Source organism: Phacochoerus africanus, chromosome 3 (assembly GCF_016906955.1).
Source record: "Phacochoerus africanus isolate WHEZ1 chromosome 3, ROS_Pafr_v1, whole genome shotgun sequence".
Taxonomy (NCBI): Eukaryota; Metazoa; Chordata; class Mammalia; order Artiodactyla; family Suidae; genus Phacochoerus; species Phacochoerus africanus.
This window is the reverse complement of record NC_062546.1, coordinates 30785382-30801793: the sequence shown is the minus strand read 5'-3', so window position 1 is coordinate 30801793 and position 16412 is coordinate 30785382. Positions and strand designations below refer to the sequence as shown.

Below are 16412 nucleotides of genomic sequence, written 5' to 3'. Positions count from 1 at the left end.
AGGCAAGGGTGCCACCCCAGGCCCCTGAAGTCCCTCTCAGGGAATGGCTGCTCCTGGGCAGACCCTTAGGGTCTGGGGCAGGTGAGCCGGGCCTCCAGAAAGGCCTGGAGGCCCCAGGCGGACCCTGATGGGGTCAAGGACTCCATCCCCACTCCCTGCCAGAAAAACCAATTTGTCATTATAACCATAAACCAACATTTTTTTTTTTCTTTTTAGGGCCACACCTGCAGCACATGGGGGTTCCCAGGCTAGGGGACCAATCGGAGCTGTAGCTGCCGGCCTACACCACAGCCACAGCAATGTGGGATCTGAGCCGTGTCTTTGATCTACACCACAGCTCACAGCAACGCCGGATCCTTAAGCCACTGAGTGAGGCCAGGGATCGAACCCGTATCCTCATGGATGCTAGTTGGGTTCATTAAGCACTGAGCCACAACAGAAACTCCCATAAACCAACAGTTTAGCTGCTCTAAGTTACACTGGGATATAGTGAAAGCACTCATCCCACACTGCCTGTCCCCTCAAGCCAGCAAACACCAGAGGCCAGCTGGGCCAGGGGGTGGGTGGGGGAGGTGGTGGCATCGATCGGTGGTGGGTGGGCCGCCTGGCTTTGGCATGGCAAAGGTCATGTAACACCCGGCGAGCGAGGGTGCATGAACAGCCTCGCACGGCACTGTCCTCGTCTGGCCACCTCCCCCTCACCCCTGTCCCCGACCTGAGAGGACGGCTGCTCCTGCCAAAGGCGACTCAGGGGACAGACACCTGCCTGGGGCGCATTTCAAAGCAGATACACCCAGTTTATTTTGGAAGCAAGAACCTTCCAGAATTTTTATTTGCTGTATTTAAAAAACATTGGTTCTTCCCGAAACCCTCAATCCTGCCCAGGCCAGTTTTGCCACCGAAGGTCCTATCGGGACCCCAGGCCTGGGGGCTACCGAGGACCACTGAACCCCCAAGGGCAAGAGGATGGTGTCCTTTGGCCAATGTTCTCCAAGCAGAGCCAACTGCTCCAGACAGCTGGTAACACCCCCAGGAAGTGGCAACTCTGAAAGAAGTATTTGGACGGGTGCCCGCCAGACGGAGGAGGTTCAGGCTAGCCGTCCCTTGATCCCTGGCCAGAGGGGTCCTCACCAGCCCCAGGAGGAGTCAGGCTGCCAAAGTACTCTTGCAACTCAAGCAGGGCCCGGAAGCGATGGGAGATGGTGTTCTTCTCAGCCTTGGGCATCTCTGCATACCTGAGGGGTGACAGCAGCACTCAGAGAAGAGGAGCCCCAGTTTAGGGAAAGTGTGTACCGCCCACTCCATCCTGGAGCCCAAAGCTCAAAGAGTCCCCAGGAAAGGATAGCAGGGCCACCAGCTCCTAACAGCCAGAGTTAATTTTTTTTTTTCTTTTCAGGGCTACACCCGCGGCATATGGAGATTCCCAGGCTAGGGGTGGAAATGGAGCCGTGGTCGCTGCAGCTACGGCCACAGCAACATGGGATCCGAGCTGTGTCTGAGACCTACACCACTGCTCATGACAATGCCAGATCCTTAACCCACTGAACAACGCCAAGGATTGAACCTGTGTCGTCGTAGTTAGTAGTCAGATTGTTTCCTCTGAGCCACGACGGGAACTCCCAGTGTTAATTTTTTTAGATTGGATAGTCTTAAATGCTCCTGTAGATAGAAACCCCTATTAATGAGCATGGAAGGATTTCAAACTGGTTCTAGTGTGTCCCAAAGTCACTTAAGGGAAGCTGGGGACAGGAGGATGAGCTGCATGTTTGATCAGCTTTGTCATCTGTTGACAGGAAGCAGTGAGGCCTGACAGAGCAAACATAGCAATCTCCTCCGATGCGCTGTGGCGGGCCGGGGTGGGGGAGCTGGTGGGGGGCTGGTGGGCGAGGCCTCCAGCAGCTGGCCAGTCGCCTGCCATCCATGTCAGGACGCCGGTCAAGTGAGAACCTCATACTCCAGTTGTCACTTTCAGATCTATGCTGTCCGATGTGGTGGCCACCAGCCACTGCGGCCATTTAAATTTAAACCAACTACAATGGAATAAAAATAAATTTATTTGTGGCTTAGCAGAAACGAATCTCACTAGTACCCATGAGGATGCAGGTTCCATCCCTGGTCTCGCTCAGTGCGTTAAGGATCTGGTGTTGCTGTGAGCTGTGGTGTAGGTTGCAGACGCTCTAGTGTAGGCTGGCGGCCATGGCTCCGATTCAACCCCTAGCCTGGGAAGCTCCATATGCTGTGGGTGTGACCCTAAAAAGACAAAAAACAAATAAATAAATAAACTCATTTCCTCAGGGGCCCTCACCACATTTCAAATGCTCCACAGCCACATGTGGCTAGTGGCCACTGGACTGGAACATGTGTTCCAGTGCTGCTTCAGGTTGCTTCATATTGTCCTCAGCCTGTCTGGCTACTGTGAGGACTCAGGCCACACTCCCTAAGGGCCCCTCCAGCTTGGTGAATTCGATTCCAATGATGGCCAGCATTTCCCGTGGAGATAAGCAGGGGTCAGCATGAAGTGAGGACACCCAGCACTGCGGGGTTTAATGTGCCCAAGTGGTAACATTTTCCCAAACTAGACGGGGGTCAGAAAATCATCCTATGAAGCTGACAAGCCCAGGTCAAGGAGGGGAAGGCACTGAGGCCACAGCTGCTCTGCGCTGAGCTGAGGCTGGAGCCCAAGACTTTCGGCTGCACCCAGCTGCCTCCTGGCTGGGAACAAGGCCACCCAGATTCCTTGTGTTCACCCCAGCAGAGCTGCTGCCAGTCGGAACGGCACCTGGGAGCCCACCCCTGCCCACATCCGCATGCCTGCATCCAGGCGGGGTGCCAACCCAGGCCAGGCCATGGCCATTCTGACCCCTCAGTCCCGGGGAGAAACTGGGGCTCCTTACGTTTGCTCGTATCCATCAGGCTGAAAGCAGGGGTCCCAGCCAAAGTCCCGGCTGCCTCGAGGCACCACAATCTGGCCCTGCCAGAGGAAAAGGGGGCAGGTGTGTCAATGTTTAACATGTAAATGAGCTCAATAAATACTGGCCATAAGAGGCCAATTCCAAAAGGAAAATGTTACAAAGAAAACCAGTCTGAGATGTCAGGTTACCTTGAGAGTTAAAAAACAAAACAAAACAAAACCACTTAAAAAATACAAGGGGAGGAGTTCCCTGGTGATACAGAGGGTTAAGAAGCAGGCATGTCCCTGGGGTGTAGGTCACAGCTGCTGGCTTGAATTTGATCCCTGGCCCAGGGAACTTCCATTCGCTGCAGGTGTGGCCAAAAAAGGAAGGAAGGTGAAAAAAAGGATTCAGCATTGTCACGGCTGTGGCTCAGGTTGCTGCTGTGGCGTAGGTTCAATCCCTGGCCTGGAATCTTCCAAGTTATTCAGACCAAAAGCAAATAGTGCCTCAGCTCACGGGGAGCTGTGTAGCCAAAGCTAGTTACCGAACCACTCGGAACCTCATGCATGCAACACATTTTCTGGCCTCTTTTGGCCACACTCACAGCATGTAGAAGATCCTGGGCCAGGGATCGAACCCACACCTGTAGTTGTGACCTGTACCACAGCCATGGCCATGCTGGCCTTAACGGCCACACCACACAGGAACTGAACACAGGAATTGCCACAACTGTTTTGGAACGCCACAACGCAGCAGGCAGTGCCCTCAGCTGGGATCACAGAAGGCCTAGGCTTGCCTTCACAGAGTGGATCGCTTAAGGAGAATAAGTATTATTCCAGTCAAGCAATTAATGATTACCAAATGCAAAGTGCCTTAGAGGAAACAAGCTGGGAGTTGGGCTCAAGAATAACAGGATGGAATGACTTAGACCAGGAGCTCAGGGAAGGCCGCAGTGAGGAGGGGACACTTTCCACATAAAGGGCTGAGGCAAGAACATTCTGGGTGAAGGACACAGCTGGTGCCAAGGTCCCGAGCTGGAGAAGGACTTGGCATGTGCCGTGCTGAGAGGACAATGTGGCTGGGGTGTAGAGAGCACAGGTGAGAACAGAACAAGAAGAAACAAGGTTACCTCAGGTAAAGGGGGGCCTAGCAAGCAACAAAGTGCAGAAAGCAGCCAAAGCTGGGGACACAATAGGGACTGGAGGGGAAGGCAGCCACCAGGCCCTGTCGGCAGCGTGGCTGCTGCTCAGTCACAGTGCAGGAAGCTGGGCCTGTGGCTGACTTTTGAGGGGACACTTCTGTGGCAGAGGCAGATCACTGTAACTCATTTTTCTTTTTCTTTTTGCAGCTGCACTGCACCTGCAGCAAATGAAGTTTTGAGGCTAGGGGTCAAATCGGAGCTGCAGCTGCTAGCCTATGCCACAGCCACAGCCACAGCCACACAGGATCCAAGCCACATCTGCAACCTATGCTGCAGCTTGGGGAAATGCTGGATCCTTAACCCACTGAGTGAGTCCAAGTATTGAACCAGCAACCTCACAGAGACAACATTGGGTCCTTAACCCAGTGAGCCACAATGGGAACTCCTCATGTCTTTTTTTTTTTTTTTTTTTAGGGCCACATCCACAGTATATGGAAGTTCCCAGGCTAAGGGTTGAATCAGAGCTACAGATGCCAGTGTACACCACAGCCACAGCAATACGGGATCTGAGCTGTGTCTGTGACCTACACCACAGCTCAAGGCAATGCTGGATCCTTAACCCAATAAGCCAGGCCAGGGGTCGAATTGTGTCCTCATGGATACTAGTCAGGTTTGTTACCACTGAGCCGTGATGGGAACTCTGGAACTCATTTAAAGACAATTTTTTAAAATAAATAAATAAAAGAAAATAACTTAAGGAGTTCCTGTCGTGGCTCAGTGGAAATGAATCTGACTGGTATCCATGGGGACACAGGTTCAATCCCTGGCCTGGCTCAGTGGGTTAAGGATCCAGCATTGCCTTGAGCTGTGATATAGTTTGCAGACATGGTTCAGATCTGGCATTGCTGTGGCTGTGGTGTAGGCCGGCAGCTACAGCTCCGATTGGACCCCTAGCCTGGGAACCTCCATATGCCACAGGTGTGGACCTAAAAAGACAAAAAAAAAAAAATTTAACCAGGCAATTTGATCCACCAATCCCACTTCTGGATATAGATCCCAAAGAACTGAAAACAGGATCTTGAAGAGATATTTGCATACCTATGTTTACAGCAGCACTAGTCACAAGAGCCAAAATGTAAAAGTCACTCAAGTGTTCATCAATGAACATAGGCAGACCTCGGAGAGATACTGTGGGTTCAGTTCCAGACCACTGCAATAAAGTCATTACTGCATGAATGCAGGTCACATGAATTTTTTGGTTTCCTACTGCATATAAAAGTTATGCTGGGAGTTCCCGTCGTGGCGCAGTGGTTAACGAATCCGACTAGGAACCATGAGGTTGCGGGTTCGGTCCCTGCCCTTGCTCAGTGGGTTGACGATCTGGCGTTGCCGTGAGCTGTGGTGTAGGTTGCAGACGCGGCTCGGATCCTGCGTTGCTGTGGCTCTTGGCGTAGGCCAGTGGCTACAGCTCCGATTCGACCCCTAGCCTGGGAACCTCCATATGCCGCGGGAGCAGCCCAAAGAAATAGCAAAAAGACAAAAAAAAAAAAGTTATGCTGGAGTCCCCTGGTGGCACAGCAGGCTACAGATCCAGCATTGTCACATCAGTGGCTTGGGTCGCTGCCACAGCACAGGTTCAATCCCTGGCCCTGGAACTTTCAAATGCCACACACATAGCCAAAAAAAAAAAAAGTACATACCTTAATTAAAAAATACTTTATTGCTAAAAAATGCTAACCATCATATGACCACACAGGGTTGCCACAAACTTTCAATTTGTAAAAAATGAAGTATCAGCAAAGCTCAACAAAATGAGGTAGGCCTTTAAATGGATAAAGAAAAAGTGGTACACATACATACAGGGGAATATCATTCAGCATTAAAGAAGGAGATCCCATCACATGCTAAAACATGTCTGAAACTTGAGGACATTATACGAGATAAGCCAGTCACAAAAAGACAAACATTGCAGGATTCCACTATTTTTTTTTTGTCTTTTTGCCTTTTCTAGGGCCGCTCCTATGGCATATGGAGGTTCCCAGGCTAGGGATCTAATTGGAGCTGTAGCCACCGGCCTACACCAGAGCCACAGTAACATGGGATCCGAGCCGCATCTGCGACCTACACCATGGCTCACGGCAACACTGGACCCTTAACCCACTGAGGGAGGCCAGGGACTGAACCCATAACCTCATGGTTCCTTGTGGGATTCGTTAACCACTGCACCACGAAGGGAACTCCTGCAGGATTCCACTCTTGTGATGAGTCTGAGGTAGCTGAACTCTTAAAAAGTAGAATGGTGGTTGCCAGGTGCTTGGGGTGGTGAAGGGGGTAGGGGATGGAATTGTTATTCAGTGGGCATAGCTTCAATTTTGCAAGATGAGAAAGTTCTAGAGATCTGTTGCACAAGAGTGCACACTACTGTGCTGTACACTTAAAAATGGTGAAGATGGGAGTTCCCGTTGTGGATCAATAATAACAAACCTGGAGTTCCTGTCGTGGCTCAGTGGTTAACGAATCCGACTAGGAACCATGAGGTTGCGGGTTCAATCCCTGACCTTGCTGTGAGCCATGGTGTAGGTCACAGACACGGCTTGGATCCCATGTTGCTGTGGCTCTGGCGTAGGCCAGCGACTGCAGCTCCAATTAGACCCCTAGCCTGGGAATTTCCGTATGCTGCGGGAGCGGCCCAAGAAATGGCAGAAAGACAAAAAAAAAAAGGAAAAAAAAAAGTAATAACAAACCTGACTAGTATCCATGAGGACGAGGATTCAATCCCTGGCCTTGCTCAGTGGGTTAAGGATCCGGCATTGCTGAGAGCTGTGGTGTAGATCGCAGATGCAGCTCGGATCCCGAGTTGCTGTGGCTGGGGCGTAGGCCAGCGGCTACAGCTCTGATTTGACCCCTAGCCTGGGAATTTCCATGTGCCACTGCTGCGGCCCTAAAAAAAAAAAAAAGACAAAAAAGTAAAATTAAATTTAAAAATGGTGAGGACAGTCATTTCTGTTACCTGTTTTTTTACCATAAAAGTTAAAAGTCTCATCATGCAGAGTAAAGGAAAGCATCTGTGGTGAGCCCCCAGCGGAGCCCCTGGCATAGGCTGTGTGGGCCTCGGTGGGACTCTGGATTTAAGGACAAGGCAGAGAAGTGATGTGCCTGAAGGAACCCTCCGGCCAGAGGGAGGAGATGGACGGGCTTGTAGGGGCAGCAGGCCAGCCCAGAGGGTGGTCTGGACCTTGTGAGAAGCAGCTGAATCTAAAGGTCCGAGAGGTAAGCATGGAGGCGTTGAAGGGCAGCTGTGAAAGGAATGAGTTGGGGGAAGAGTCTATATGAACAGGCAGAGTTGGAAAGGCTGTGAGATAGTCAAGGGAAGCCACTGCGGTGGGATAAGGAGATTCAAGGGTAGAGAAGTCTGGCTGTAGATGCAGCTCTGGGAGTTGTCACTTTCAGTCTCAGAGGACATACAGTGCAGAGCTCTGGGTGTCCCAGGCCTCAACAGCTGTGAGCCACTGTGGGTTCCCAAAACACCAGACTCGGGTAAAGTAAGTTTCCAGATTAACAGCACTTTTAGCTGTGGTACCCAGGGCCGTGCCTAAGCAGAGCTGTGGGTAACGCATTCCGGCCAGAGGCGCGCTCCCCTCCCAGGTCCAGCAGCCTAATCGCGAATCCCGGCGCCCCCTGGTGGCAGGCAAGGGAATGAGCGTGACTACGCACCGAGGTCCGGCCCTTGAAGAGGCGCACAGGCTCGTTGGGGTCCCCGGTGCTGAGCGCAAATGTGCAGAGTGCATAGGCCGACTTGTCCTGGAACCCTGCCAGGAGCTGGTGAAGACCTGCGGGCAGGTGCGATGAGGGTTCAGCCCATTCTACACCGCCCAGCCCTAGCCCCTCCTCCCCATCCTTGGGGCCTGGTTAATGGAGCAGAATTATACATATAACCAGATAGGCAGAGAGGGGATAACCCAGAAAGTTGAGTGATGGGAACATGGGGCTCCTTATTCTATTATTGTGGGTTTCAGGTATGTGCTACTGGGACCAGGAGGAGCAGCAACGTATCCTCCTCACCCTGCCCCCCCACCCCTAGCTGAGGCAAGGATAAGTAGTTAGTAGGGCCAGTCCCTCCCAGAGCCAAAACCATCAAGGACCCCCCTTGTCCTTCAAACTCAGAGCTCTCACCACCCAACCCCCATCCATTCCTCCCAGGTCTCAGTGCTCCTCGGAGCCAGGTGTACAGGGAGAGTATGAGCTGCAGATTATAGACGGGGAAGCTAAGGTGAATGGGGGTTCCGTATAGGGGATGGAACGTGAGATTCCTGATTACTAGCTGGAGTTCCTCCCTTAGAACCCCCAGATCCTTAATTCCAAAGAGATCTAAAGAAAAAAAAAAATGGGGATAATACCTTCAGGCTTTAACTTCTCCAGAAACCACTTTCTGCAAGAGAAATAAGGGTGAGTCAGACACCACAAGCAGATGGATCTTCCTACCACCTTCTTTCTGGGCTGTGTTCCCCAGGGATTAGAGCCCTGGGAGAGCCAGGGAGAAAAGATCAAGAATGTCTCAACTCAGGAGTTCCCCGTGTAGCTCAGTGTAAATGAACCCAACCAGTATCCATGAGGATACGGGTTTAACCCCTGGCTCTGTTCAGTGGGTTAAGGCTCTGGCATTGCTGTAAGCTGTGACTTGGATCCTGCGTTGCTATGTTGTCTGGGGTATAGGCCAGCAGCTGTAGCTCTGATTTGACCCCTAGCCCAGGAGCTTCCATATGCCACAGATGTGACCCTAAAAAAAAAGAATGTCTCAGAGGTCCCGTCGTGGTGCAGTGGTTAACGAATCTGACTAGGAACCATGAGGTTGCAGGTTCGATCCCTGGCCTTGCTCAGCGGGTTAACGATCTGGTGTTGCTGTGAGCTGTGGTGTGGGTCGCTGTGGTTCTGGTGTAGGCTGGCAGCTACAGCTCTGATTAGATCCCTAGCCTGAGAATCACCATATACCCCAGATGCGGCCTTAGAAAAAGACAAAAAAAATTTTTAAATTAAAAAAATAAAAATAAAGTCATAACAATGCTGGTAAGAATATGGAGCAATGCATATTAAAGTGTATAGGGGTGCTATTGCCTTGGCAAACTAATTGGCAACCCAAAAGTTAAAGATATAGTTAACCCTTGAACAACATAAGTTTGAAATGCATAGGTTCACTTATATTGGGTACTTTTCAACAGTAAGTACAACAGGGGTTCCCACGGTGGTTCAGCAAGTTAAGGATCCAGTGTTGCCTCTGGATAGTGACATGGGTTCAAACTCGGGCCTGGCTCAGTGGGTTAAGGATCTGACATTGCCACAGCTGGGGTGTAGGTTGCAGTTGCAGTGTAGCTTATAGTTGCAGCTTGGATTTGATCCCTGGCCTGGGAACTTCCATAAGCCACAGGTGCAACCAAAAAAAAAAAACCCAACCCCAAGTAAGTACTATAGTAATACATGGTCGAAACCTCGGCCATTGTAGGCCAACTATAACTTATACCTGGGTTAACCCAGGTATCGTTCAAGAGTGTTGTTCAGTACATACACAAGACACAGCAATGGCGTTCCCATCATGGCACAGTGGTTAATGAATCTGACTAGGAACCGTGATGTTGCAGGTTCGATCCCTGGCCTTGCTCAGTGGGTTAAGGATCTGGTGTTGCCGTGAGCTGTGGTTTAGGTCGCAGACGCGGCTCAGATCTCGTGTTGCTGTGGCTCTGGTGTAGGCCAGTGGCTACAGCTCCAATTCAACCCTTTGCCTGGGAACCTCCATGTGCCGCAGGAGCAGCCCTAGAAAAGGCAAAAAGACAAAAAAAGAAAAAAGACCCAGCAAATCAGAGTATTTGTACCTAGAGATACACAAAGACCTTCTAAGGGAGTCCAGGGTACTGGAGAACTTTAAGGAAATCCATTTGCAGGTCTTAATTTCTTTATTTCCTCTTTCCTGAAACCGACCTGCCTATGAAAGTACCTCTCCAATGGGCGAGTTCCCCTTACTCATCTCCACTTACACAATCACATTCTCACACTTTACAAAAGAAAGGCATGGCTCTCCCCATCCCTAATCCTTCAAGACAATCTGAAATATTAGTGTTGATGCCAAAACAGTGAATGACCCACAATATCCAGCAACAAATGATTTCAAAGTTCAGGTGGTTCTGTGGCCAGAGCCCTGCAAAGAGGTGAGGGAAGACTCACATGTAGGGACCAGGGAGGCCTCCAAAGGCGTTGAAGCACAGACAAGTGTCCTCCACCAGTACAGGGCCCTGCACCTGCAGCACAAGGACACACAACCCTGAGACCTGCACCCAGCAGCAGGCCCCACCTCCGCCCTGAATTCCCAGGCCACCCAGGCCGGGGCCAGGCCCACAGCTAACTGGGATGCAAGACAGCAACAGCAGATAGAGGTCCATCTGCTCTGAAGAACAGCCCGTGGCTAATGTCCTAGCTTCATTTTAAAAGATAGGGACACCAAAGCTTTGGCAGGTTGTAAAGCTTGCTCTAGGTACAGCGACAGGAGGGCTGGGATTCATACTCAGCCTGACTCTTTACAAAGTTCTCTCCTCAATTCTACAGAGAAGCGCGAGTGCAGAGCGGATGTGTGTGGGAGAATGTTGGGGCCGGAATGTATGAACCTGAACTTTGCTAAGAGAGGATTATGCGTGTGTGTATGTGGTCATCTGGGGAGAAACTCTACAGTCAAGGTTGACAAAGGAAGGCGGTATCCCAGGGCCAACGTTAATGGATTCCAGCCTAACGAGGCCTCGGCAGGTCCTTCATCATTCAAGTCATGACGACAAACTGTGCCCACCATATTGTCTGCCCGTCCCCAGCAGGCACAGAGCCCAGGAGCCACCAGGACAAGAGGCGCGAGTACAGGACACGTGTGGAGCAAGCACCTGGCGAGCTGCCTCCTTACACTTCTGAATGGAAATCTCATCAGGCTCTCCTTGGTACTCTGGCACTTTTCAGGGAAAGAGACAGACACAGTCAGGTCACTGGGAGACAAAGACATTGAATCATCTTTAAAAAATAAAACTGAACAGAGACATACGGTCAATTTTCTGTGCCACCAGAGTGCATGGAAACTTATCTCCTAGAATCTGAATGACCTGTTCCAAAATGAAAGAACACTCATCACCATTTGTTTAGTGATTCCCCATTACTACACAAGCTGCCACCCACCTTTCTCAAGAGCTAACTCTCCTATCAGTCCCCTCAAACTCACCAAGTCAAGCCCAGGAGCCTCACCCCAGCCTTCAGGGTCTCCCCCAGCAGGTCCACTCCTTCATCTCACTCTCTGATCCCTCCTTCCTAACTTAAGGTCTCTGTTCACACTAACCACCCATCCAGAACACCCTCTTCCCTCCCCAGTGCTCCCAGAATCCCACCTCTCCTCCTAGTCCAGGAATTTTCTGAGGGGTTACTCAGAATTCAGGATGTCTGTGAACTTGGATGGAAAAATATGTATACCTCTTTATTTTCACTAAAATAAATCTAGCATCTAGCATCTCTTTGAATTGTGAATACATTAGCAGTTCCAGTGACATTTCAACCTACTAAAATCACAGAGATTGTCATATCCCATTATGTTGTAGCAGGAATCTTGAAATATCATGTACAACCTTCACTATTTTTAAATGATGGTAATTATACACACTGATAAGTTGAATCCTTTGATATATTAATAAAGCATATGTAACCAGATCACAAATATTTATATTTTGAAAACTGTAATTCAATAGAATTGATTTCCTTTGTAATCCTACGTACTCTATTTTGTACATTTAAAAATATTTTCCAGAGTTCCTGTCATGGCTCAGTGGGTAACAAATCCAACTAGGAACCATGAGGTTGCGGGTTTAATCCCTGGCCCTGCTCAGTGGGTTAAGGATCTGGCGTTGCCATGAGCTGTGGTGTAGGTCACAGACATGGCTCGGATCCCGAGTTGCTGTGGCTATGGCGTCGGCCGACAGCAACAGCTCCAATTAGACCCCTAGCCTGGGAACCTCCATATGCCACAAGTGCAGGCCCTAGAAAAGACAAAAAAAATAAAAATAAAAATATTTTCCTGAGAGTCCATAGGCTTCATCATACTGCCAGTGGGGTTCTGTGAGATGAAGAGTTAAAATCCCCTATTTTAGGCCAAGTCCACCTTCTTCTCCAATGAGCCTTCTCTGGCCACTCCTGAATGTTCTTCTTCTTTCTTTTTGCCACACCCACCAGATGAGGAAATTCCAGAGCCAGGGATCAAGCCTGCACCACAACAGTGACCTGAACCACAGCAGTGACACCAGATCCTTAATCCACTGAGCCACGTGGGAACCTCTCCAGCCTCTTCTTTAAATGCAGGAGGGCCATATACTCAACCAGAGTTAGAAGTGGGCTTGGGAGTTGGCACCCACCACCTTGCATGGGGCTCTGTTCAGGGTGGCACTGCCTGTCTGCTTGACTGGTCTGGCCTCAGGATGGCAAACCTTTTATCAGCACATGGTTCTGGCTTCTGAGAAGGCCACCTTATAATGACAAAGAAGTGCCATCAGTCTCTATGCTGTGGAAAAATTAAGGGTGTCCTAATGATTGTGCTCCACTGGTCTGCCTCAGACATACCCAGTGGGTGTCATCTTGATTCTGCACACATGACCCACCTCCTTGGCCATGGCTGTCTGAACAGGGGCAAACACTTGACCCAATTAAGGCCAATCAGAGCTGATGTCTGGGAGTTCCCGTCGTGGCTCAGTGGTTAACGAATCCAACTAGGAACCATGAGGTTGCGGGTTCAATCCCTGGCCTTGCTCAGTGGGTTAAGGATTCAGCATTGTGGTGAGCTGTGGTGTAGGTTGCAGACGTGGCTCGGATCCCACATTGCTATGGCTCTGGTGTAGGCCAGCAGCTGCAGCTCCGATTAGACCCCTAGCCTGGGAAACTCCATATGCCGTGCGTTGTGGCCCTAAAAAAAAAGAGCTGGTGTCTGGCAGAAGCCTCACTGCCTCCTTCACGAGGAGGGAAAAATGCAGAAAGATCTCAAGTGGAAAAAGGATGAGCATCCAGAGAGAACTGGGACAAATAAGCCCCTCCAGAGGGGCTCCTAAGATTCCTCAAGTCCTGTGGACGGCATACCACTGAATTCCCACGTTGTCACCTGATGGTTTACATGAGCTCCCTGTGTCTACTATTTGCAGCCAAAACTGTTCCATCAATCCCCAGAATCCTCACTGCTAGCCACAAAGTCTAGCCTTGTAGACAGGAACTTTGGATCTATGGCGTCCTTCACTCCTCCTCTCCATTGCGCTGTGAAGCGGAACTCCCGCATCGTTCCCATTTCACAGGTGAATAAACAGGCTGGGAGAGGCTAAGGACCACATTTTTGGACCGTGGAGAAGGGTGGATGGCTCCGTTTGGATGTCTGACCCCACGGCCTGTCCGGCCCCTGCCAAGTCCAGGCCAGCAGTGGGGTCTGGATCAGCTGCAGAGGGGTATTGGGGTTCCGGTTTGGGAATCTAACTTAAGAGGTGGCTTTTGGAATAGGACCCCACCTGGCTCCTGAAGCCAGGTGATCTCCTGAAGCCCCTGAGATGATTCTAGCAAGGCCAAGCCCGGATTCTAGCAAGGCCAATCCCTACCCCGCACACGTGACGGTCCCACTACGCGCGGCCCATCCCCTTCCAGGTCCAACCCATCCCTCTGGGTCCAACCCATCCCTGCGGCCCCGACTCTCTCTGTTCCCCCTCCGCTCCTCCACTCGCACCCTTCGCTCCGCCTGGAAGCTCCTTCTCCGCCCTCTCCCCAGCCAGCCGTGCCACACGCAACCCCCCCAGCCTCCTCCTTGTAGGCTTCCCACACCCTCCCAGCACCTCCTCCAGTTTCTTTGCGTTCCCCGTGACAAACACGATCTTCTTCCCGACCAAAGAGTTCGCCATGGTGAGCCGCAGCTCCCTCGCGGACTCACCGGAAGCTCTTCTGCCCTGAGTAGCAGGCACTTCCGGCTGGTGGCGGAAGGGGGTGGCCTGGTTTCCGGCCTGGGGTCCCAGGAAAGCACCGTGGGGATTACTTTGTCTCAGGGGTGGCTGCGGCGGCAGTCTGTGAACGTCCGGATCGGGAAAGTAGTGTTGGGAGCGCAGAGCTCTTGCTCAGACCCCGGGTAGCATAGCGCCGTTTTCCGGATAAGCAACCTGGGGCGTGGTCCCCTTGCATCGGAATTGCTGGGGCCTTCCCGACGCTGAAGGTTGAATATGCCGAGACCAGTCCCTCCCGCCCGCCAAGGGACGCTCTCCTCAAGGCGAGAAGAGACCGTTCCAGCCACCTGCCCCATTCCTGCTTTCGCCCCTCTCTGGGAGAAACAAATTACCTCCTCGTGCGTACCCCGAGGCCGGTGATGAACTGCAAGCCTGGGCTCTGGATGATTCCCCTTCACCGTGGACACTTCCAAAGCTGTCTCTGAGAACTGTTTCCTTCTGGACAAAGGCTCCCAAACCCGGATCTTTATCCTGACTTCACCTTCAGCCGCGCTCCCTTAGCTCCTTCTTGCTTGCCATCTCCGATCTACTTGATTGTGATTTTAAACTTGACATAGCCTAAAGCTAGCCCGGTCTCTTCACCCATCTTCCAGACTTGGGACTTTGAGTATTTCATCTCCCTTATTACCTCATCCCTCCAGCCCTCAAGTCATCGTTCCTTCTCTGTAGCCACCTTCTCAGCCAGATCGTCTCATCCCTAACAAAGCAAAGAGTAGAGAGTGCCCCACTAGACCCTCCTGTGTCATAGGCCTTGACCCACTGCTAACACCCTCATTGGGCAATTCAGCCGTCTCTGTCCTTCATGGACTTCAGCAGTCAAGGATTAACATTAAGGGCAGATTCAGGGCCAGCTCTACTGCTGAGGCAACTCCTGTCAGGAGTATCATGGGAAGTCAGGGATAAATTATTTTGGTGAATGTTACAAACCTCTGATAATCTCGATGAATTTTTTTTTTAGACCCCAGAATTTGTCCTCTGCTAATATCCAAAAAAAGAAAAAAAAATTCTTTTGTTTGATGACTTTACAATAGTGTGTAAGTATTGCAAAGGTCAAAAGGCATTACTGTGTCCTAAGGCAGGTCCTGAAGTTTCCCATTCTACCATGTGGTCCCTTTCGAACATGTGATTTGGGAGGTTCCTTGGAGTAGTGATTAGATCAAGGAGTGGTTGCCCTCCCTCTATATCATGTGTCTTCCTTCTTCATGAAGTCATAGTTAATCCTCAGGAAGGTGGAGGGGCAGAGGAGGTTCCCCTCAGCAAAGCTGACCTCCAGACTGTTGAAATCTTCGGCTACAGCCTTGGGCTAGGAGGAGCTTGCCAGGAACAGAGTATAGCACCTCCATGTATACGGAGTACCACAGACAAGTACCATATATTATGGTCAACACAATGACCCTGGAACACTGGAGGCTAGGAGAACAACCTGGCTTGGGAAGGCAGATCCATCGCTCAGCAAGCTGTGGGAGCCCACCAAGAGTAATTAAGCAGAGAGTATTGGGAATGGGTATTCACTTTAGATAGACTTCACTGTAAATCTGAAGGTCTTGGAGCCCAAGAGCTTGTGGGGGGAGGGAGGACATAGATGAAAACTCAGAATTCTTTTTTTTTTTTTTGTCTTTTTGCCATTTCTTGGGCCGTTCCTGTGGCATATGGAGGTTCCCAGGCTAGGGGTCAAATCAGAGCTGTAGCTGCTGGCCTACGCCAGAGCCACAGCAACGCGGGATCTGAGCCGCGTCTGCAACCTACACCACAGCTCATGGCAACGCCGGATCTTTAACCTACTGAGCGAGGCCAGGGACCAAACCCGCAACCTCATGGTTCCTAGTCGGATTCGTTAACCACTGCGCCACAACGGGAACTCCAAAACTCAGAATTCTATGTGGAAGTTTGTATTTGTCTGATCTTTAGTCAGGATTCTTTTTTTTTTTTGTCTTTTTGCTATTTCTTGAGCCACTCCCGCGGCATATGGAGGTTCCCAGGCTAGGGGTTGAATCGGAGCCGTAGCTGCTGGCCTATGCCACAGCCACAGCAACGTGGGATCCAAGCCATGTCTGCAACCTACACCACAGGTCACGGCAACGCCGGATCTTTAACCTACTGAGCGAAGCCAGGGATCGAACCCGAAACCTCATGGTTCCTAGTCGGATTCGTTATCCACTGCGCCACGACGGGAACTTCTAGTCAGGATTCTTGTTGCAAGTGACAGATAATCTTAGGCAACAACAAAACAACATATTGATTGCTTCGCTGAATTGATGAGCCAGCATACAAAGAGGTGGGTTCTTCGTTGCTCTGAACAGATAGGAAGGGGGTTGCATTATTCATTCATTAAATTATATTAAAATT

General features: G+C 50.7%; 1 protein-coding gene across 2 annotated transcripts; it reads right to left on the bottom strand.

Annotated features, from left to right (window-relative positions):
- Nucleotides 1–797: 797 nt before the first annotated feature.
- Nucleotides 798–14068, bottom strand: ITPA (inosine triphosphatase). Of its 2 annotated transcripts, XM_047771488.1 has the most exons (8): nucleotides 13905–14068; nucleotides 11105–11162; nucleotides 10950–11014; nucleotides 10249–10322; nucleotides 8433–8464; nucleotides 7750–7865; nucleotides 2895–2971; nucleotides 798–1235 (listed from the first exon to the last, which is right to left on the bottom strand). In XM_047771488.1, exons 1-8 carry the CDS (start codon nucleotides 13968–13970, stop codon nucleotides 1094–1096), a joined length of 630 nt encoding a protein of 209 aa, XP_047627444.1. In that variant the 5' UTR covers nucleotides 13971–14068; the 3' UTR covers nucleotides 798–1093. The 2 variants fall into 2 exon arrangements, with proteins under 2 accessions (XP_047627444.1, XP_047627445.1); XM_047771489.1 differs by lacking the exons at nucleotides 798–1235; nucleotides 2895–2971 and adding an exon at nucleotides 6920–6976 and having other exon boundaries at nucleotides 13905–14030.
- Between the last annotated feature and the right edge of the window lie 2344 nt (nucleotides 14069–16412).

Excerpts from the sequence above, each read along its gene's own strand:
- ITPA (XM_047771488.1), bottom strand. The coding sequence starts at position 13,970 with ATGGCGAACTCTTTGGTCGGGAAGAAGATCGTGTTTGTCACGGGGAAC. Across the intron at positions 11,163-13,904 it reads ACGCAAAGAAACTGGAGGAG|GTCATTCAGATTCTAGGAGA; the intron begins GTGCTGGGAGGG and ends ATTTTGGAACAG. Across the intron at positions 7,866-8,432 it reads GGAGAAGTTAAAGCCTGAAG|GTCTTCACCAGCTCCTGGCA; the intron begins GTATTATCCCCA and ends ACCTGCCCGCAG.